A 22,233-nucleotide genomic window follows, 5' to 3' on the forward strand; every position below is an offset into this window, starting at 1 on the left:
CATTACAAATAAAAACAAAAACAAAACAAGAGGCATTTTATAATTGTGGTGGGTTTCTCAGTGAATAATCAAGTCTGACTAATTTTACCAGGGATTATAACAAAACGTACTACATTCAAGGAGATTGAATCATACAGATCTGATAACAAATGTACATAAATCAGAATTTCTCGGGTGTTTTACCAGGTAAGGAGAGATAAAGTAGGTTCCTGAGTCCTTAGACAGAGTAATTGCAGCTGGACATGAGCTGTAGTTTCAACAACTCCTTGGGGGGAGGGCACATTTTCAGCTCATAGGGATTTTTTTTTGTATTGGCCCTCTAAACTGCAATGGGGAGAAAACATTGGAACAGGCTAAAGTTAGCACTCCTTGGGATTTGGAAACTGTTATTATGTGGGTCAGTATCTTGCTGATTTGTAAAAAGAGGCTTGACTATTCAGAAAAAAATGTTCTTAGGTAGAACAGAGGCTCCTGTTGGAGCTTCCAGGTACTACACTACACACTCATAACCCATCATCAGGAAGACTTCCCTGGGACAGCTGAGATATTGAAGTGTTTGTGAGATTGTCCTGAACCATATTGATTTGTAATTGTCCCCAAGTAAAGAAAGTACTCAAATCTGTGGCAAAGAACAGTAACTTCAACCAATATGCTACGATGCAGATCCAATTAACCGTTTCAACTTCCTTGCCTCCTTCCTTAATACCACATTTGGAATGCAAGGGTTTCCTAGAATATAGACCTTAGGGATTTGTCGTTTCAAGACGAGTAAAGGAAGTGTAAGATACTAGTTGGGCACCGAGAAGTAGTGGTACATGAGCCTTCAGTGCTGCTGAAGTGCTGCTTACACCCCTCTGGTGAAGTGAAAAAGACTTAATTGCGGCCATTGTTTTTTTTAGTATTTTCTATGATATAATTTTCACGTGCAAAGTATTTGTTATAGCTATGGAAAACCATGCCAAAGCACTTAAAAAATTTCATTATTCAATACTCTGGTCATTTATCCTCTGGGCACACAGTTTAGGTTTCTTAGTTTCACTATGGTTAATCTCAAGTGCTTCCTCAGAGCAGTAATTGGAGTTCATTTAAATCCAAATAATATTTGTGATAGAAATACAATGTCACCTGCATACAACGAAGTTGCAATATATCTGTTTGCTAGTTTAGGGGTGTGGTATTCTGGTTATTTCAGCCATGGGTGGATTTATGTACAAATTAAACAGCAGGGAAATAAAATACATCCTGGCTCACTCCTGCATAAGTTGGAATCTCTTCAGTGTATAGAATTCATACTACAATTCTTATAAATGCTATGGAGAAGCAACAGTTATCATCTTTTGATGGTAGTACAGGTAGTCCTTGAATTACAACAGTTTGTTTTATGACCATTCAAAATTACAATGGCACTGGAAAAAGTGACTTATGACCATTTTTCACACTTATGACTGTGCAGCACCCCATGGTCACGTGATCAAAATTCAGATGCTTGGCAATGGACTCATATTTGTGATGGCTGCAGTGCCCTGGGGTCATGTGATCACCTTTTGTGACCTCCCAACAAGCAAAGTCAATGGGCAGTTTCACCTAACAAACATGTTATTAAACTTAATAACTGGTTGGTTTAACAACTGTGGCAAGAAAGAAAAATGGGGCAAAACGTGATTAACAACCCTTAGCTATAGAAATTTTGGGCTCAATTGTGGTTGTAAGTAGAGGACTACCTGTATTCATAAGCGTAATTCATATCCTTTCTGGGAACTATATTGAATGTGGACTTAAAATCAGTAAGCCGATTTTAGATGTATATTATCCAGCCTGGTGTTGAAGTATCAGACAACTAATTTGTTGTATAATGGTCACACCTAGAACTTATTTATTTATTTAAAAGGCTATAATAGGCCTATAATTAACAGGCAGGTCTTAGATACCTTTTAAAAAAATGGGCACTCTGATGGCTAGCCCCCGATCCTCTGATATTTGCACAGAGTAATCAGTATAAGCAAGCAGGGAAGCAAGAATTGAGGCCCACCATTCCAAGTTACTGTGGAATAGGAATAGGAATAGGAATAAGTTTATTTATAGGCCGCCCTTTTCCCTGAGGGGACTCAGGGCGGCTAACAACTTATAGGGAGGGGATACAAACAGTAACATATAACATAACACATAATTAAAAAATAAACAACATTCATTCAGCATTCGGGTGGGGGCGAATCAAATCTTTACCCCCAGGCCTGACGGGATAGCCAGCTCTTGAGGGCTGCGCGGAAGGTCTGAAGGGTGGTGAGGGTACGAATCTCCACGGGGAGATCGTTCCAGAGGGTCGGAGCTGCTACTGAAAAGGCTCTCCTCCGCGTAGTGGCCAGCCGGCACTGGCTGGCAGATGGCACTCTGTAATATTTCAGGAGCCTTACCAGGCGTCAGATGATTTATAATTCATCTTTATTTCAGCACTGAAACGGGGGCTCAGCAGGTTAGCCTTATGAGTTAAATTGGATTTAGGAGACACTTTTTGTGACTATAGTGCTCTAAAATAGTCCTCCCACATAGATGCAGGTACGAGTTGGGGAAGGAGAAGGAACCTGTCAATGGGGTGCCAGCTATCGGGCACCAGAGTAGAATGGTATTTCTGGCTTGAGGTGTATGTTATCAATTGCTGCTAAGATGCGCAGGGGATTTTCTTTTCTTGTTGTGCAATAGCCATTTGTATTGTTTCTTCAGGAGTATAAAGTTCTAGATGGAGTTTTCAGCCAGCTTCTCTTTACATAATGTGAATTTTATAATCAGTACTTACTGTACTTTTGGCCTCAAAACATTCCGTGTCAAATTACTCTACCTTTTTATTTTGTTTGTCTTGCCTCCCACTTTCCTCAAACCTAATACTGATCCCTGAGTTTCCATTCCTTGTAGTAAGTTTTAGCCCTGGTTAAACCATAGAACAGCTTGAGGGAAACAGTTCCTATGTCCACATTAATAGGTACTGAAACAACTTTTCAAGCATGTGAAAAGTCAGTTCTTTACTGATTCAGTAGAATTAACCACTTGTTCAGCATTTCCCCCCCAAGAATTAACCAGTTTAAGATGGCCACTCCAAAATTTATCTGTGATACTCTACTCTTACTATAGATAAATGCTGCTTCAAGAAGAGATCTACAGTCTGGGTATCTCTTTGAAATTTTGTCCCAAACCATTGGTGGCTTATGAGGATACCCTCCCATCAGAAGTAAGGAGGTAGTAGCAGGGGGGAAAGAGGTCTTCTGGAAATGGATAAAAATGGATAAACTTATGGATAAATCTCAATTTCCAGAAGAATGGAAATCAAGTGATTTGCTTTCTCACTATGATGAGTTCTAAATATTGAGCCTGAGCTCTCAATATTTGATGAGGCGATTCAGTTTGGAATATTCTAGAGCAGTTGTTCTCAACCTTTTCTTTACCATGGGCCCTTTTTAAGTACATTTTGTGGCCATGGGCCATGGACCATCAAGACTTAACTCAAGATTGAAATCATAACATTTCTTCAAGCCTTCGCAGATCTCCTGTAACATCGCATCTCCCAGGTGTCTGGGGATCACACAGGTTGAGAAGCACTGTTCTAGAGTATTTTTTGCCATGGGAATATCAACCTCTCAGTCTTCCAACATTTCAACATTAATAGGACAGAAATGTAGAATTGAAATGAAGATTGACCTTGAAACCCTTAAAATATTTCAGCTGACTGAAGGATCTAGAGTCCTCCAGCCCTGCCTTGCCATATAGCAGGGAGCAATTTTTTGGTGCTAAATGATTCCTGATGGAGGTGGAAGCTCAGCAGGGCTTCCTAAAATTATCCAATGTTACATTGGGTGCAGGCAGCAAATTAACCAGCTCTGTGGGGCCATCTTTCATGTTGGCATACATGCTTCCCGATGTAACAGGAGGAAAGCAGACATGTAAGATGAAACCCTAAGCCGTGTGGATAAGACCTAAGATAGATTAGACTGCAGACAGTATTAATATCCCGAAGAATAAATGAAATTTGGTATTAAAGGTGATTCACTCACTGGTATTTATCAGGAACTGGTTAGAAACGCCAGGATGGTCAACATCATGGATAGCAGCTGCAAAAATGGCAGCCAAAATCTCCAGGTCAGTGAAAACAGCCTGGGAGAACGAAAGGAGAAGAAACAGCATTGGAAAAGACGAAAGGAATCAATAAATACATGAATGGAACAGTATATCTGAGATTTCACACTGTATCAGTGTATATAGGAAGTTACTTCAAACAGGGGGTTGAATTTGAAGACCCCTCCAAGGTTGCTTTTAATTCTGTGATGCTACAATTCCATTATTCTATAAACTACACGTGTCTTCTCTTACAGCTTAACAGAACAATGGAGAAATTGGCCGGCCATGCCATAATTTTTTTTTTCCCTTGGAAGAATTAGCTTTTTTCTCTGAGTATCACAGAATTCAAAGATCCTCCTAGTAGGGGTTTAATTGAACAGCTTGTTCTTGTCCTATAGAAAGTCTCCCAAATGAGTAGAGTTATTGTAAGAGTTGTTTGCAGGATGGTCCAGTTCCCACCCCAGGTTTAGGTAGGCAGTCTTGTGGGTGGAGGTGTCTCCTTTGTGACTTGTTTTCAGGATCTCGGGAGCACACACTACATTGAAACTGGAGTCAGAAGGGAGGAGCTCAGAGGCGTGGCTTCAGCTTCAACCCAGTCTCGAGGCCAATTGGCTGTGATAATACCATCTCTGGACCATCCTGCAAACAACTCTTAAAATAACAGTTCAGGTAAGACCAATTGTCATTCCCAGCCTATTTCAAAGCTTCCCCCCTCCCCCAAAAAAGCCTTCTGTAGACTCACCTCCAGAGCTGGCATTGAAAGCAATACGTGTGTGGATTGGGCAACATCAGCTGCATGAATGTTGTTGTGGTAGGCAACATCAGCATGGTAATGATCTTCCAGGGTCATCATGAATGTGATGAAGGTATCCGCAGGAATTTGAAAAGATTTCAGCAAGTCCCTTTCCTACAAGGTGGACAATACAGAAGGAAGCTGCTATGATCTTCCTAGTCAAATCAGCAGGGAAAGAGGGAAAAGAAGAGCCGGAGGAAGAACTCATGAAACCAAAACCGGCCTTTCTCCTGAGATTTCAGAACTAGCCAAGGACAGAATAAATCACTTACTCTAGCCAAAGTTCCTTTAAAAAAAACACCCTACAATTTCCAAGTCAATCCGTATGATGCAAAGTAGGCATGACAATGAAATGCGTTAAGGCTTCAAAGCAATGTGGAAGTGACCATTAGTACCTAAAAGATAATTTACCTAATGTACCTGCATTACATTATTGATCAATCAATATACATATAGGCTAACCTACTTCTTTGGAGTCTTCTTCCAGGCCAATGACCCTGTTTAATGGTAAAACTGCAGTATCTCTCCTCTGCCATTTAGCTTTTGACATTTCAATAACAATTTTGTGAACCTGATACTTTTTGTGAAAAAGAGTCAGCTCACCTGGAAGATGCTGTACATGATGACTGTTAGTGGGCGGTGGCCAGAATACTCTGCAATCTTGAATACATCAAGGCCCCATTTGTTCACATCTTCTAGCTCCTAAAGGGGGTGGAAAAAAAGGGGGGGGTTGCTACAATGTTGGACTCTGCCAAGTAACAAAAGTAGAAGCAAGCTGCCTCCCTGACTTTCCAAATAAGAAGACTTACCTGAACAGCATATAAAATAACTGAACAGCATATAAAAAATTACTAAAGCTTTCAGTAGGAAGACAATTAAAATAAGCCTGAGAAAGTACATCAAAAACCTCAAACTGACTTTCAGGAACTGTGATACATTGCAAGATTAAGTGTACTGATTCACAATATATTGTGCTCAGTTGAAAGGAGGTAGCCTTTAGCAAAGTGGTATTGCAAAAACTGAAATGAGAATATATGGCTCCCAAATTTTTATATATTCACACATACATACTGTATAGGTCTGTGTGTTTGTATGTGTAAAGCCATGTTCTTGTCTTGTTTCTTATCTTCCAAATTCCTTGCATTTTCTTTAGTTCCTTTGCTTCCAAACCATTCAGTTTGTCTTCTGTAAATATGCTTCCATTTTCCACTGCCCTCCCCTTATTTTTCCTTTCATTCTCTATTTTTCCATTTCACCACTCACTCAGATATAGTTCTTTCACCTCTTCTCAGTTTTTATTTGAGTTCCAACATTGCCCTCTGGATTTCTCCCTCCCTCCCTCTCTCCCTCCCTCTATTTCCCTAAAGAATCCTGTCTTCCTTTCCTCCTCTTGGTTGCTCCTGCCAGATGCCCTTCTTCTTTCGCCCACCAATCAAAAGAACAATCAAATTATCATCAAGATGTTTTACAGCAGGTTTAAAAACACTACAATAAGAATGAAAGAGTAAGCAATTAAAATAACACGAAATTGGCAAATTTCCATGCACGTAACAAGCAGCACAATTATTTTCACCCCCCCCAAAAAGAGTTTTTGCTTACGGCTCAACAGGAAGCAACTAAAGGGAGTTCCACAACTGTGGAGCCACAATTAATGCTACCTGTTCCATATCCCCTCCCTCTCCCCACAGCCTTCAAACTAATCTGCAAACCTGGGAAAAAAATAGAGCTCTCCATTCAAAGTAGTCTTCAGTTAACGCTCTTACTGTAATTAAGCTATGCAATTTGGAGATTAGAAACTTGTTTTTAAATGCTTCGGTGGAAGGACTTCTTTATGTTGAATATCAATCCTGCATTTAGACAAAATTCAGAATACGTATATACAACTACAATACGTAGTGAACCATGCCAGTTTTTCTGTTCCAGTCTTTTCTGGTGCCTGGCATTCCTCACCTTAGCCAATGGCCCTTCCTGATCCGTTTTTACTCCAAAACGAGGGATGACAGCACAACTGAAGCTGGAGCCATGCATCAGTTTTTTCACACCACTGATCTGTGACATTGGCTGCTTCTTTTTCTCCTTGTCTTTTTCTTTGGGAACAGAGGTTGGGATTTCCACCTCATGCTGCTTGTCTGGAGGAGACAGAAAATACAATAGCAATGGAACAAGTCCCGTTACACGAAGATCCCCCAAATTCTTCAGAAGCTTGTGGGAATTCCTATTGAGATCACGAATGACAATAGGGAAGCTCCCCTAAAGAAACAGATTCCCTGCAATGAAAGGAACAGAATATAGGCTGACAGCTTAGATGATTTGATGGTTCACGATACAATCCAGGACCTTTATGAACTTCCTTTCTCTGTGATGGAAAAAAAAAACTGTGTCGTGACAGTATCTTGAAAGTCTCCAAAGAATCAACATAAACCAAACCAGATCTCTGCTCCTATTAATCTGAGGAGCAGAACCCTATTGTCCTATTATGTGATATGGCACCTTCCATCTCCACGAAGCTTTACAAAATCTAAATTCAAGACAAAAAGTAAGAGGAGGAGATAGAGAAACTGTATCTTGTGAATCCTTTTAAAAGCACATACTCTTTTGGAGTTGGGGACTCAGCCTTCTCATTTCAAAGTTGCTATGAGCTAGCAAATTCCCTATCCAGCATTAACAACTGTCCTTCTTGAAACAACATTTCTGAAACCAAAGAGTTAAGCATGCTGAAAAAAGTGGAGTATGAAAAGCCCCCACCCCTGCACGAGTCTCCTGCTGTTCAAAGGGAGACCCTCCCCCAATATTGAGGCACAGAAGGATTGACGTCAGCAGAAACTAATAATATTACAGACACCATGGCAACCAGAGACAATGCGTGGTGGAATGTCGGTCCTTTCCTCAAAGTGATGTTTCTAAGACCAGCCAGGGTCTCCCCACCTCACCTGTCTTCTCTCTTTCTCACACACACACACATTCACATACACGTATATACTCAAATTTGTACAACACATGAGAAAAAAAAGTCACATACATGGAGAGAACAAACGGGGAGAACTTTCTGTTAAACTATTTTGCAAAAAGCAAGGCTATAACCTATGTGACTTTTCTATAATGTTTTAATTTTTAAAAATTGCTAAGCGAAATCAGTTTATAAGCACCAATAGTGATAGAATCAATGCATATACTTTATATGTATGAATATATATGAATAAGAACAGTAGGATTAGGATTTCCTTCCAAGATAACAGCTTAGAATGCTTTTGGATTGGTCCATTTTTTTCTTTATAAATTATAAACGTTCGTACACATTTTCAGACAAATTTCTTTATTGTAAGACTGTCATTATCTGGACTACATGCATCTGGATGATTGTTAAAAGGCAGCATTTAGAAATTAGACAACTCTAACTTGCTGCAGCCACCTAGTGGTTGTCCAGATGTTTTCAACTTCGAGATGTTGAATTCTATTCTAATTATTCTTTTTTTAGAAGTGTTGTATTTTAGACATATCTTTTCAATGACCTTCAAATCCAGCAGAAGTTTCAGTTATTCAGGGTCATCTATTATGGATTTTTTTAATTTATAAAATAATTAAATAAAAATGAATTCTATTGCATGAGGGTGACATCTACTCACTAACAGAAGAACTTTAAAAGACATCTTCTCTTGCAAAGCTAAGAAGAATGTACCAATTTTGCCTGCATCTTTGCCTCCTTGAAAAACAAGAAGGCAGATTGAAGTAGAATTTAGGCATTTATTTTACAGCTGAATAAAGACCAATGTTTCCCTTCTTTTGCCAGTTTCAGTTTGCATATCAAAGTCAGAATACATATATTGTTGCCTAACTGTTCTTGTGCATTATCAGTGCACTTGATGTATATGTGGCTATTTTATATATTTCTACATAGCTTCGCCTACAATTGTTTCTCCAGGTGGCTTACAACAAAATTATTATCATGGAATAATAAGGGCAACACCTAAATCACTATGAAAATAGATTGTGCAAAGGATTAAAAAGTGTGCAAGAGAAGCATTTCTCTCTGAAGTATTAAAACAGCCACTTCGCTCACAAAACTCATGCAGTTTTTTCTGTCCCAGTTGTCTATGCCCGTATGTGCAGGCATAGATAATACATGTGGGGGGAAAAACTGTCAGAGAAATAAAATAACTGGACACAAATGCATATACAGAAAGGGCCAGAGAAAGATTTCAACGTAGTCATGCCAGCCTTGTCAAGGATATGGTTGCCTTCATATTTTCAACAGAGATACTTGGAGAAATGGCTCTTTTGAATGCTATGCCCAGCCTTGATAGTAAAAATGAATAGGGGAGGAAAAAAGAGAACAAATCAAATAAGAAATCATTCAATGACCCTTCATATTCAGAAGACCAAGGTGAATAGACAGGTCTTCATCAGGATTCTAAAAGATATCATTGGAGGCATGTGAATTTCAAGGATTGTATTGTGCCACAATACAGATGCTGCCCCCAGAGTGAAAGCCTACTTGCCTATTTGCATGTGGGTGCAAGATATCTATTTCTTCAATAAAGCATATATAGAAGTACTGATGACCTAATAGACTAAGACCATTTTAACCAAGTTTTTAAATTGTCTATATTATTATTCTCTGGATATATCCATCTTTTGGCCAATTTGTCTGGCTGAAAACTGAGGATAGCATTTCATGAATCAGATAAAATTTGAAGAATTAAAGTCAGATACATATTATTATATCTGGCTAATCTCTATATGTTTGCATTACACTATTCACATTTGGTAAGTGGTATACTACACAAGAATTGATGTACATTTGCTGCCCAGCGTAACCTAATTTTTTAGACTCACCGATGAGCCATGAAAAGGATCTTGTGATTGCAGTGATTATCTCAAATAAGACTCAACATACCGTCCCTATTCAAAAGGTTAATTCCATTTTGGGAATCTTTAGTAAAAGAACTGAAATTAAATTGGCTTTGCTGTTAGTTGATAAATCATCACAGCTGCTATTTAGACATTTATTTTGAGGATGTGTAATTCTTTTAATGTTTTTAAATTGCTTTATAATGTTAGAATTGTAAGCTGCCCAGTCACTTGATTGAGTAGGATGGCTATAGAAATTGAATGAATGAATGAATGATGCTATTAGCTTCATAATTCTAGTATACAATTGCTAAACTTAATTTTTTTTATAGTACTGGAAAAGATGCAGAAAGAATAGCCAAAACAACGCAGGGCTAAAGCTAATTTGCTAGCAAGAAAATATGTAAAAAATGTAAAAAGCGGGAATTTAGATAAAAAAGATATACATTAGAGGAGATACTCTAGATATGGATTAGAATAGTTAAAATGCAGCAATGGTAGATAAAGGATCTCTCGGGAAGAGAAATTTAACGATAATTAAGGGAATCACTTTTCAGCAAACAAAAAGTTTAACTCCGGTGTTCACCGTCCCAAGTCACAGTGATGCTTGCCGACTTGAATAGTTTAAAAAGGAGATTAGACAAGAACATGGTTGGCTGTTATTGTGGTGTATGTATGTCGCCATCAGTATCAGATGGAAGTACACTTCTGACTATTCATCACGGCGAAATACAGAATAGAGTTGGAAGGGTCTAATCCAACTTCCTGCTCCGTACAGGATCCACTAGTACATCTCTGCAGTTTTACTATCCAGCTTCTGCTTGAAGATTTCTAGAGAAAAAGAACTGATCATTTCGTGTGGCAGACAGTTCCACTGGTTATCAACTTGTACGGCCAGAAACTCAGCTTGTACATGAAGAAGATGGCATTTATGTCTTTATTATAGATTTTCCAGGGATGTTCGGTTTGTCAATGTAGGAACAGAATATTGGGCTAGACAGCTTGGTAAGCCTGCTATAGCATAGCTCTCCAAGATTTCTCTTTATGGTGTTTTAAAAGAGATTAGTGGTAACCTCACAAGAAGGATGCTAGTTGTTCAAGAAACCTGGAATCCGAAAATACTGCAAAAGAATTCAGTTTTTTTCACTTGTATTTCTAAGGTTCTTTAAGGCCTATTGCTTATGTGCCAGGATCAGAAAGAGCAGTACGCATTTTAGGCTACTGTAGAATAACATTTCTTTAGCAGTTTACGTCTGCCTCCCCTTAGAGAAGTGACTGGCCCACTCTTCCATATCAATTTAACAATTTTCTCAAGAATTGCATTTGGAAGACCATAAAGCTGATGACTCACCCAAGAATGTGTTGGAGATGTACTCGGATACCTGGTTTCCAGAACGGCTTGTTTCCGAGAGGTGTGTCAGTTCCCGATTGAGCATTCTTCTAAACTAGAGACAAAGAGGAGAGGAAATCAGCAACCTGTAAGGAGCCATCACAGCATTAGCATCAGGAGCCTCTGAATCCCATGTGCCTGGCCTTACAGATGCCACTGAGCAGGCAGCCATTGTTAAAGAAAGAGATCAGTGGCAAGGAAAGATATTTCCAATGAGGTACTTCAACAGCAGAAAAATATCTCTACTTCTTAATTTCTGAATTTTCTCAGCTGGCTTCTGGTTATATTCAGAATCTGAGAAAGGATTGCCAAATTGCAAGCAAAGATGTCCATCCACTTGGATTTCTAAACATTAAAATAATAGGTATCGAGTTAGCATAGAACCTGAGACAGGGAAAATGAGTCAAAAGAAAGCAAATGTTGAAATGTGCAGAGGAAAAGATGAACCACATCAAAGTCTTTTGAAGAGCCACAAACGTATTATCTACCTTCTCGTTATTTTGTAAGCTTTAAAATTATGCACATTACTGGTCGCATATATGGCCAAGGAGAAGATGAAACATCAAAGAAAATTTAAAAAAAACAATGACTTGGGGGATTCTGATTGCACAAATCTTAGCTAAATCTTCAGTTTTACATTTTTAAAAGTGAAAATTTTGAAGATTTTCAAACATCAAAGGTGAACTCAGGAATCTTGCTTCAAAACTAGTGTAAAAATTGTTTTTATTTCTGGAAAAGAGGAGAATACCCAAGAAACTCCATAAAGAATTGGGTGATAAATACAAAGATACATTCGTGTTGTATATTTTACTGCTTTTCTCAAACATGACCTAATTCCAAGTCAGATGTGCTAGATCTCATCCATACCGAAACAAGCCTCCCATCCTATTATAGGATTCACCTTAATGAAAAAGAATTATACTTATGGGAGACAATGTGGAGTTACATTCTACAATGTGGATTAAGGCACCTGGTCCTTTGCTAGAATTGTTTAAAAATTCAGCTGGTGGGAAGAAGAGTTCTGTGTAACTCAAAACACACACGATTGCCTCGGTTGCATTATTTTGTCCGCTTTGTTTCTTTTATAAATGTCTCTTCATCAAGTGACATATTATGTTGGGAGGGAGGGACAGGCACCCCCCCCCGCCACCCCTAAGTACTGTTTCATCTGGCTGACAGCATTATTCAGCCAGTTTCGCAGAGTTCCTTCGAGAGTATTTTCAACAAGGTTAAAAAAATAAAAGCATTACTGACGTATCAAAAGCAGAAACCTCCCGTCAGCTCCTGAGATAAGGAGAGGATACCTGAACAATTAGAGAGAGAAAAAGGCATCCCCACTGCTGCAGAACAGCATGCATTTAGGGGTGTGCATTCGTATGTGTGTGTGTTTCATGTTTTGTGTCTGTGACTAAATCTTTGCAGCGGCAAAACCCCTTTCCTGCACCCTTTGCTGGAGAGATTTGCTGAGAGTTGCATTGTGTCAGGGAGTCCCCGCTTACCTTGATGCTGCTGTCCCAGAATGCGAACAACGAAGTGCTGGCGTCAGGCATCGCAACGCCAAAAGTGCCAGCTTGTGTGCGAGCCCACCCTTCTCTCTGAGGCGCCCTAGTCAGACCACGGATGCTCATACCAAGGGGCCTGAACTACCGTCCCGAGCTCTGCAAACAAGGAGCCTAGGACTTGTCTGCAACGCTGAGAGTCAGGACAGAAACTGAGGAGGGGGACAAAGTCCCCCCCCTGCATCACAGCCGAAGAAAGGTTCTTCCATGGATGTACCAAGGCTGCTCCAGCATCAGGTACCTCTCCTTTCTGCTGCCATCCAATCAGAAGCCAGAGGCACAGAGGCTGGAGCCAGCTCAGCTCTCCCATTGGCTGGCAGAGCCTCTGAGGAAGGCGATTTGCTTTAACCCCGATGGTGCCCAGGCACAACAGAGCATGGAAGAAGTTGTTTCCAAAAACTCTGTTTAGCAACAGCCAAGGCTTTCAGAGAGACCGGGGAAGGGGAATACTGGGAAATAATCCCCTCCCCCCCATTTCACCTTCTTCAAGAAAACCATTGAGAGAGTCTTCTTCCAAAGGCTGGAGAGGACGTTTTTCCTTTTGTAAAAAGGACTCACAGAGATATGAGGGAAGGCTGATCTTTCTCAGGGTCTGGGAGTTGAAGTCCACAAGTCTTAAAGTTCCCAAGTATGGACACCCCTGGCTTAAGCTAAAACTGAATTTGGGTAGCTTGGCATTGGTTGGTGGACTATGCTCCAGGTTATCGTATTAAGCCATCAGATAGTCGTTGCATGTTATAGAAACCTTGCAAATGGGTGTTATTACACCATTCTCATGGTTTGGAGTGTCCCCCCACATAGACGCTCACTTTTCACTGGCTTGTAGCACAGTGTATCTCCCCCGCACATCCATTATTATTTTCCACTCTGTTGAAATCAATGGACCAGAAACTTGGGAGTATATTAAAAAATTGAAAGAACTTATTTTATTGCCTTGAATGACAGGCAATAAAAGTTGCCAGTCATTTTAGCATTTTGAATACTGAGCCATACTGTTGTTCCACCCCCTCCTAACTAATTGTCTTCTCTGATATTTTTTTTCTGCTTAAATACATAAAAGTTATTAAAAGAAGTCGCTTCCGATCTCTTCTGACCCACATCGTGGTTTGTTTATTTGTACGACTGGTCAACAGAGGCTGCCCTCCAGGAAATTCACAAATGCTTCTCTTCAGAGAGAAGAATAATGTGAATGTGGGGAAAGGCACTGGTTGATGGCCAGTGACCCAGAGCAGCCCTCCCCTGACTCTAGTTCAGTGTTTCTCAACCTTGGCAACTTGAAGATGTCCGGACTTCAACTCCCAGAATTCCCCAGCCAGCATTCGCTACTGGGGAATGTACAACACTACTCTAGTTGCAAGAGCAAAGGGATATAGCTTGAGAAGAGTTGCACTGGACAAACAGGAGTTGAAGACTTCTGGAATAACAAAAGCTTGTTTTGCAAAAGTGGGCTGTGGAGTGTTCTAAGCAGCAGCCCCATTTCTCAACTTTCAGCTGTTCCCCAAATTTTAATCTGCTCCAAGCAAAAAGCCTGTGTCACTTTCCTTGGCTTCCTCTTTTCTCACAAAACCTTATGCCTTTAAAAGAAAAGAAAAGAAACAGCTCCGTGGCCATAACATAACAACCAGTTCTCTGCCAAAAGGGGAACAGATACCCAAGGTTGACAGAGGTCAAGAAAGAGAGAGAAGAGGGGAACTTCCTGTCTATGGAGTTGAATCCCAACCGGGGTTGAATGTCTTACCTTGTTGGAAGCCATCTCACTGACTGAATGACGTGTTTGCAAAGTCTCCAGCTGATCCAGGCACCAGTCCAACTCTTCCAAGGTCTCGATAGCCAACTTTTGGTAGGCATCCTCTATGAAATGCAAAGAGCATCACTGAAAACGCCATCTAGAAGGCATGTCTGTGCCACCTTAAGGAGTGGCACTGTTAAGTCTACACACACACACACACACACACACACACACACACACACACACAAATTAGGTTCAAAAGTGCCAATAACCTGGGTCGCCCTAGGTGGAAACCACAGTGGTACATTCTAAAAATGGTTCTAGTTTGAAAAAAAAAATGGTCCAGCTTTTATTTTTTGCAGTTCATAAGTGGCATCTCTCAGAACTATCAAGGTGTGGGCTAAGAATCATGGAGGCATCGGTAAGATTAAATAAAATGGGATAATATTTTGAGAGCTATTGAAGATCCCAGTTGTAATATTGGGAATCAGCAGGGAAGCAAATCCACAGTAAACAGAACAGGATCATTTGATTCAGAATATTATATTAGCCTCTTCAGGGAACAAGATGCTGATACACATGGGATTGCCAGAAAAAAAAGTATTAATGATTTATAACAGAGTTGCTGCAACATAAATAAATGCTCTTATTTTGGAGGATTTTCCTTAAGGGTTGCAATCCTAATATTTGAATTTGCTTTTGGGATTTTTCTTTTGTTAACATTAGCTCTTTTATTCTGTAATTTTATTCTATAATAACTTGAAGCAGCAGTTTGGACATCTAATGCCTGCTGGAAAAGTAGTTTGCATATCTTTTAGATGGCTGGAGCAATGTTTCTAACCTCAGCAACTTTGGCTGGGGAATTGTGGGAGATGAAGTCCATACGTCTTAAAGTTGCTGAGGTTGAGAAACACAGGGCTAGAGGAATAAGGTAGGTCTTTGCTCTCAAGGAGTTTATAATCTACATTTCAATCTTTCCTGGGCTCATGCCTGATAGAAGGCTAAATTTAGTTTGTTTTTGCTTTAGCGTACAAGCTCATTCATAGTGGCTTAGCATTATGTGTGAACCAAGGAGCTATACTTATTCAGTATATCATGATCAACCAAACACTGAGTTTTAGGACAAAATCCTGGCTTTAGGCTGCCCTGACATTGCTTACCTTGTCCAAAGAGGTAGGATAAGGAAGCAAAGACGAGAAAGGGATAAAGAAGTAAGAGGGTTTTCCTCCTTGCCATTCTGGGACTTTTGAATGCCATAGCCTAGGAATCCTGCTAAAGCGTACTTGGCCATAGCATTGGTATATACGTTGCCTCCCCCTCACATTAACCTATCTCACTGGGAGCCATCACCCCCCCCACACACACACACATTTACTGCAGCATGTGCCTCTATGGCATCCCCTGCCTTCTGTCAGACAAGCCCACGGAGGTTGATAATATGCTTCTGGAAGCCATTGGCCCGATGTCAGGGGTCGACCAAAGGTTTAGCAGAATGCAGGAGAGAGAGAGGTGGTTCAGGTTGCCCCAAGGCAAGAAAGGAAGGGCTGCCCATCAGAAGGGCCTGTCTCTTGTGGGGCCGCAGAGACCAGCTGAAAGAGAGCGTTTTGAATAATGGAACAACTGACGTCAATTGGAGACGTTCCACCCGCCGCAGAGGTGGCATGAAACAGAGCCAGAGAAGGAGGGGCAAGGAGAGGGCAGCCCAGAGCAAACACAGACTGCAGTGGCTGAGGGGTGTGTGGTGGGTATGGGTGGGAGGGCAAGTAACCTATTGGGGGGGGGGGGAGGCAGGCCCTGGGAGGCTCCCATTGGAATCACCTGCAGCCGCCCTCAATACTACTCTCAACATGCATCTGTACAATGCATGAAAAGGAACTGGTATCACCAACCCCCCCCCCCTTTTCTCTTTACGCAGAAGAAACCTTTTTTTCTCCTTTCCGTGGCTTCAATACAGATGCCTGCTGACACTGCACACACACACACACGAGCTTACGAGCTAGGAGTAGCCCCCCCCTCCCCGAATGTTTAGTTCGAACTTCTGTGGCACAAATTCACTTGGAAAAGAGCAAATCACTCTTTCCCAAGATTCAGACATGGGAAAGGGTAAAGCACAGGGTGGGGGTGGGTGGGGTCAGGGAGCAAGTAAAGTGAGGTGTGAGAGAAGTAAAATCTTGTAGGAACACAGAGACAGGGTTGTTTTTTCCTCGCACCTCACACACACACACACACACACACACACACAAAAACCCGGAGTCTGCAACACCTCCAATCTAACCACTTTTTAAAAAGCTTTTTTGATTGCAGAGCTGAGCTTGCGGAGCTCTTTGCCCATCGAATGTAGCGATGGCCGACAGGAGATTTTGACATATTCAGAAGGGAAAATCTACTAACAGCTGTTAAGCCATGGACGAACACTGAGACTTCCATAATCCGAGGCAGTCTAGCTCTGAATGTCAGTTACCGGGAACAACCACAGAAGGGCATCTGCTTATGAATCTCTCTTGCAGACTTTGCGGAAGCATCTGATTGGCCTCTCTTGAAAGCCAGATGCTGAATGAGGCAGACCTTGGATCCAAATCAGCTGATTTCCTTTTACAAGCTTATGAGCTTTCCAGTTTGTAATATGGGCCACCACACAAGGTGAGGCCATTTTACTTCAATGAGAGTTTTAAAAAAAAGAGAGAGAGAGAAAAACATCCGAAAGACAGCTGAGGTTTACCTGATAGATTGACCTTAGAGGTAGAGAGGGGATTGACGGGACCAGATGTTCGCCTGCAAAATACAGCATAAAGTTAAGCTTCTCCGTTCATAAAGCTCCTCTCGTCTGGGACTTAATTTTAGACGAGAGGGCAGACCTGGCATGTATTACTGAAACCTGGCTGGGCCCAGAGGGAGGAGTCCCCCTTGTAGAGCTATGCCCAGAAGGATTTCAGGTGCTGCATCAGCCGAGAGCCCAGGGAAGGGGTGGGGGTGTGGCCGCTGTTATCCGGGAGTCGTTAGTTCCTCGTAGGGTCCCTGCCCCGGAGATTGTCGGGTGTGAGTCTTTGCTGTTAAAGTTGGACCTCAAGGGTCAAGTGGGTCTGCTGCTAACGTACCTGCCTCCCAACAGCGTTGCAGCAGCCCTCCCCTCGCTCCTCGAGTCGGTAGCCGAGCTGGCAATTGAGTTCCCTAGGTTGATGGTCCTGGGGGACTTTAATTTGCCGTCGCTCGGTGAAAACTCTGATGGGGCGCAGGAGTTCATGGCTTCCATGACAGCCATGGGCTTGACCCAAGTAATTCGAGGCCCAACCCATTCAGCGGGACACATGCTTGACCTTGTATTTCTCTCGGAGCAGTGGATTTGTGAACTTGGTCTGAGGGGGAGTGACATCATACCCCTGTCGTGGTCAGACCACTGCCTACTGAGGCTCGACTTCCGGAGGCCAAACCCCCACTGTAGGGAGGAGGAACCGACCAGGTGGTTCCGCCCCAGGCGCCTTATGGAGCCGTCAAGGTTCCAGACAGAGCTTGGGGTTATTCCTGACACTCTCGCCCACAGTCCGGTGGAGACTCTGGCTGCTGCGTGGCACTCGGCAGCGTCGGAGGCCCTCGACCGGATTGCGCCACTGCGGCTCCTCCGAGGCAGCGGATCCCGGAGACCCCCTTGGTTCACCGAGGAACTCCGGGAGATGAAGCGCCGGAGGAGATGCCTAGAGCACCGTTGGAGGTCCGATAAGTCCGAATCGAACCGAGCAATGGTAACCACCTGCACCAGGGAATACACCAGGGCACTCAGGGCAGCAAAAAGATCCCACATAGCCACCCTGGTTGCATCCGCTGAGTCCCGTCCAGCCGCCCTGTTTAGGATAACCCGCTCCCTACTGAACAAAAGGGAGGCGGGGGAACCCTTGCAGGGCAGAGCTGAAGAGTATGCCCAATTCTTAGCGGACAAAATTGCTCGGTTTCGGTCGGACTTGGACTCCACCCCCGCAGTTCCAGCCGAGGCACAGGGGGACCAAGTAGAACAGCTCTGGGTTGAGTTTCAGGACGTTACCCCCGGGGATGTGGACAAGGCCATGAGAGCTGTAAGTTCCTCCACCTGTGTTCTGGATCCGTGTCCCTCATGGCTGGTCACGAACTGCAGTGAGGTGACACGAGGCTGGATCCAGGCGGTTGTAACCGCCTCCCTTCGGGAGGGGAACTTCCCCGCCGCACTGAAAGCGGCGGTGGTGAGACCCCTCCTGAAGAAATCATCCTTGGATCCAGCTGTTCTTAATAGCTATCGCCCAGTCTCCAACCTTCCCTTCTTGGGGAAGGTTGTTGAGAAGGTGGTGGCCTTCCAGCTCCAATGGTCCTTGGAGGAAGCAAACTACCTAGACCCCTTCCAGTCAGGCTTCAGACCCGGTTACAGCACAGAAACCGCTTTGGTCGCATTGATTGATGATCTCTGGAGAGCCAGAGATGAAGGACATCCCTCCATCCTGGTCCTCCTTGACCTCTCAGCGGCTTTCGATACCATCGACCATGGTATCCTTCTGCGACGACTGCGGGAGGTGGGAGTGGGAGGCACCGTGTTACGGTGGTTCTCCTCCTACCTCTCGGACAGGTCGCAGTCGGTGTTAGTGGGGGGGCAGAGATCGTCCCCTAGGCCCCTAAATTATGGGGTGCCTCAGGGTTCGGTCTTATCCCCCCTACTATTCAACATCTACATGAAACCGCTGGGAGAGATCATCCGCAGGCACGGGATTAGATACCATCAATATGCGGACGATACTCAATTGTATCTGTCCGCCCCGTGCCAACTCAATGAAGCGGTAGATGTGATGGGCCGGGGCCTTGAGGCCGTTATGGACTGGATGAGGGTTAACAAGCTTGTGCTCAACCCAGAAAAGACCGAGTGGCTGTTGTGTTTTCCTCCCAAAGATTTGACTAATATTCCACCACTCAGGCTGGGGGGTCAAATTTTACACCCCTCAGAGAGGGTTCGCAACTTGGGAGTCCTCCTGGATCCACAGCTGTCATTTGACCACCACCTAACGGCTGTGACCAGGGGGGCATTCGCCCAGGTTCGCCTGGTGCGCCAGTTGCGACCCTACCTGAATCGGGAGGCTCTCACAACAGTCACTCGGGCCCTTGTGATCTCTAGGCTGGAATACTGCAATGTGCTCTACATGGGGCTGCCCTTGAAGAGCATCCGGCGACTTCAGCTAGTGCAGAACGCAGCCGCGCGAGTGATTGCGGGTGCACCTCGATTCACCCGCATAACACCTATCCTCCGCGAGCTGCGCTGGCTGCCTGTCGATCTCCGGATGCGCTTCAAGGTGCTATTAATCACCCATAGAGCCCTACATGGCAGTGGATCTGGATACTTGAGAGACCGCCTTCTGCCAATTACATCCCTGCGACCAATAAGATCCCATAGACTAGGCCTCCTCCGTATCCCATCGGCCAGCCAGTGTCGGCTGGCAACCACAAGGAGGAGGGCCTTCTCAGCAGTAGCCCCGACCCTTTGGAACGAGCTCCCCGTAGAGATTCGTACCCTCTCCACCGTCCAGGCCTTCCGCATAGCCTTGAAGAACTGGCTCGCCCGTCAGGCCTGGGGATAAGGATAGTTGCCCCTCCCGAATGATGAATGTATGTTGCCTACCATTTTATTATATGTTTCTATCTTGATGTCTGTATTCCCCTTTCCCGGTTTTATGTGAGCCGCCCTGAGTCCCCTCAGGGAAAAGGGCGGCCTACAAATTCTAATAAAACTCTAAATAAAAAAACTCTAATTCTCCGAAGCCCTGCGGTTCTCTGTAGCTGGTGATATGGAGAAGGGAAAAATCTCCAAAGAAGCTATTTACTCAAGAGCGCATCCCCCCACCCCCCAACATAGGATTGCAGCATATAAATTATAATTGAACCATAAACTCTAATTTAAAGAAGGCTGCATTCCCAAGCAAATTTACTTGAAAATTAACTCTGCCAATATGCCAAGAGGTTGTACTTCAAAGAAGTACAATTTTAAATGGGAGCCGTAATGTGAAATGTCTTCCCTTATTTCTCTTTCTTTCGGAAATCTGGGACAAAGGTAGTTTGCACACAGTGAGTTTTTCCTTCCCTCTGGTCAAAACAGGCAATATGGCAGACATGGCATCCATCCTTTTGCCCATTCAATCTCATGGTGGTTGTGAGTGACCCATTCACTTCTTTGACCCCTTCTTGTAGGCATTTTGGCCTTATTGCATTGTGACCTTGCATCTGCCATCTTGCCCGTTTCTACCTCCACTGGGAACACAGCTTGCTCTCACCCTAGAAATGTTCTTCCCACCTTTGTCTCTGTTCCTTGTTGTGTTCCCTCTGTTTAGAGCTGCACCTGTGACCCTGAGGATGTGGCTTCATAGCTGTATTAAATCAGCATTCCTCCTGGTTTTGAATCAGAGGAAAAGTAGGCCAACAGGTAAGCTTCACTGTGCCTCAGAAACCCGGCTGGGGAAGGATACTCAGGTACAGATTTAATTCCCAGGCTCCCTTTGCTCTCCCGCCACGTGTCTCCTATCAATCGGGGGAAACAATCACGAATTGCTCGCCATTAGATGTGCCTTATGGTGCAAAGTTGAGGAACTCCAGTTTGTGCCTGGAATGGAGGTTTTAGTCACTTTTCAAGTGGCCTAAGCGAAGATCGATTGTTGGTCTTTGGAGATCAGCAATTCCATTGACAGAGTGGTGCAGGAGGTGGGTTGCTCCCGGTTTGGCCCTGATTGGGTGAACCGGTAGTGGTGGCAGCGGGAGGCTCCACCCACCTGTCTGGATGCTTTGGCACATGCGCAGAAGCATCGCGGGTGCGTAAGTAGGCACACAAGCACGAGCGAAATGGTAGCGCTGGGATTTGCAACCCATCCCTGGATTGGTGGTCAGAGAAAGGAGCAGGAAAGGGCTCAATTCTTTTCCTATTATGTGCTCCTCTGACTGGATATTTTTTTCCTTTGCTTGTTCTCTTGACATGGGAATATCAGTTTCTGGAGACGGATATATTCATGTCAAAAGTCTTGTTTTTTTTCTGGTGTGGGGGTGGGAAGGAAAACAACCCAGCCAATCAGTTGGGAAGAGCTCACAGCTACACCAGGGGAGCTCTCTTCTGCATCACCCTGCTCCCCTCCAACATCCCAGCAACTGTTGGTGGTGCTGCTTTTTAAAAAAAAAACATGGGAAGAGTCTTCTGGAAAACCATATTCCTGTGGGAAACAAGGGAACTTGCTCTTTCATTTTTTTCACAGTCCAGGAATCTATTAAAGATGGAGCTTGCAACTGGCGACCCCTACAGGACACACAAAATTAGTCAAAATTGGGGTACCTCTCCCCAAAAAGATAACACTAAGAGAAGAATGACCGTGCAAATCCTGTACTTGTTAGGACTAGGAAAAAGCGAATACATTTAATCCTGTATATCAGTGGTTCCCAAACTTGGCAACTTTAAGACTTGTGGACTTCAACTCCCAGAATTCTCCAGCCAGCTCTGCTCTGCTGACTGGAGAATTCTGGGAGTTGAAGTCCACAAGACTTAAAGTTGCCAAGTTTGGGAACCACTGCGGTATATGATCAATGAGATGTCTCTTCCCTTGTTTATACAGACGGCTCTTTTGTACATACAAATCTATTAGTTGTTGGCAAGTCTGCCAAAACGCAGAATTACCAGTCATCCAGACAACTGACAGACCCGTATTCATAAAACAAAATGGTTTAGGGTTATGTGGGCAGCAATAGCACTTGGACTTATATACTGCTTCACGGCCCTCTCTAAGTGGTTTACAGAGTCAGCCTATTGTCCCCACAACCTGGGTCCTCA

General features: G+C 43.3%; 1 protein-coding gene across 1 annotated transcript in view; it reads right to left on the bottom strand.

The window, feature by feature from the left end:
• PDE4C (phosphodiesterase 4C) overlaps nucleotides 1–22,233 on the bottom strand; it is a 44,494-nt gene that overhangs the window by 9,591 nt on the left and 12,670 nt on the right. Inside the window, 7 exon segments of the mRNA XM_032238863.1 lie at nucleotides 4,041–4,140; nucleotides 4,847–5,011; nucleotides 5,501–5,599; nucleotides 6,848–7,026; nucleotides 11,097–11,190; nucleotides 14,433–14,567; nucleotides 17,299–17,326. Of these exon segments, the coding sequence (XP_032094754.1) occupies nucleotides 4,041–4,140; nucleotides 4,847–5,011; nucleotides 5,501–5,599; nucleotides 6,848–7,026; nucleotides 11,097–11,190; nucleotides 14,433–14,567; nucleotides 17,299–17,326 (800 nt within the window).

The sequence above is a fragment of the Thamnophis elegans genome, chromosome 1, assembly GCF_009769535.1.
Source record: "Thamnophis elegans isolate rThaEle1 chromosome 1, rThaEle1.pri, whole genome shotgun sequence".
In the NCBI taxonomy this organism is placed as follows: domain Eukaryota; kingdom Metazoa; phylum Chordata; class Lepidosauria; order Squamata; family Colubridae; genus Thamnophis; species Thamnophis elegans.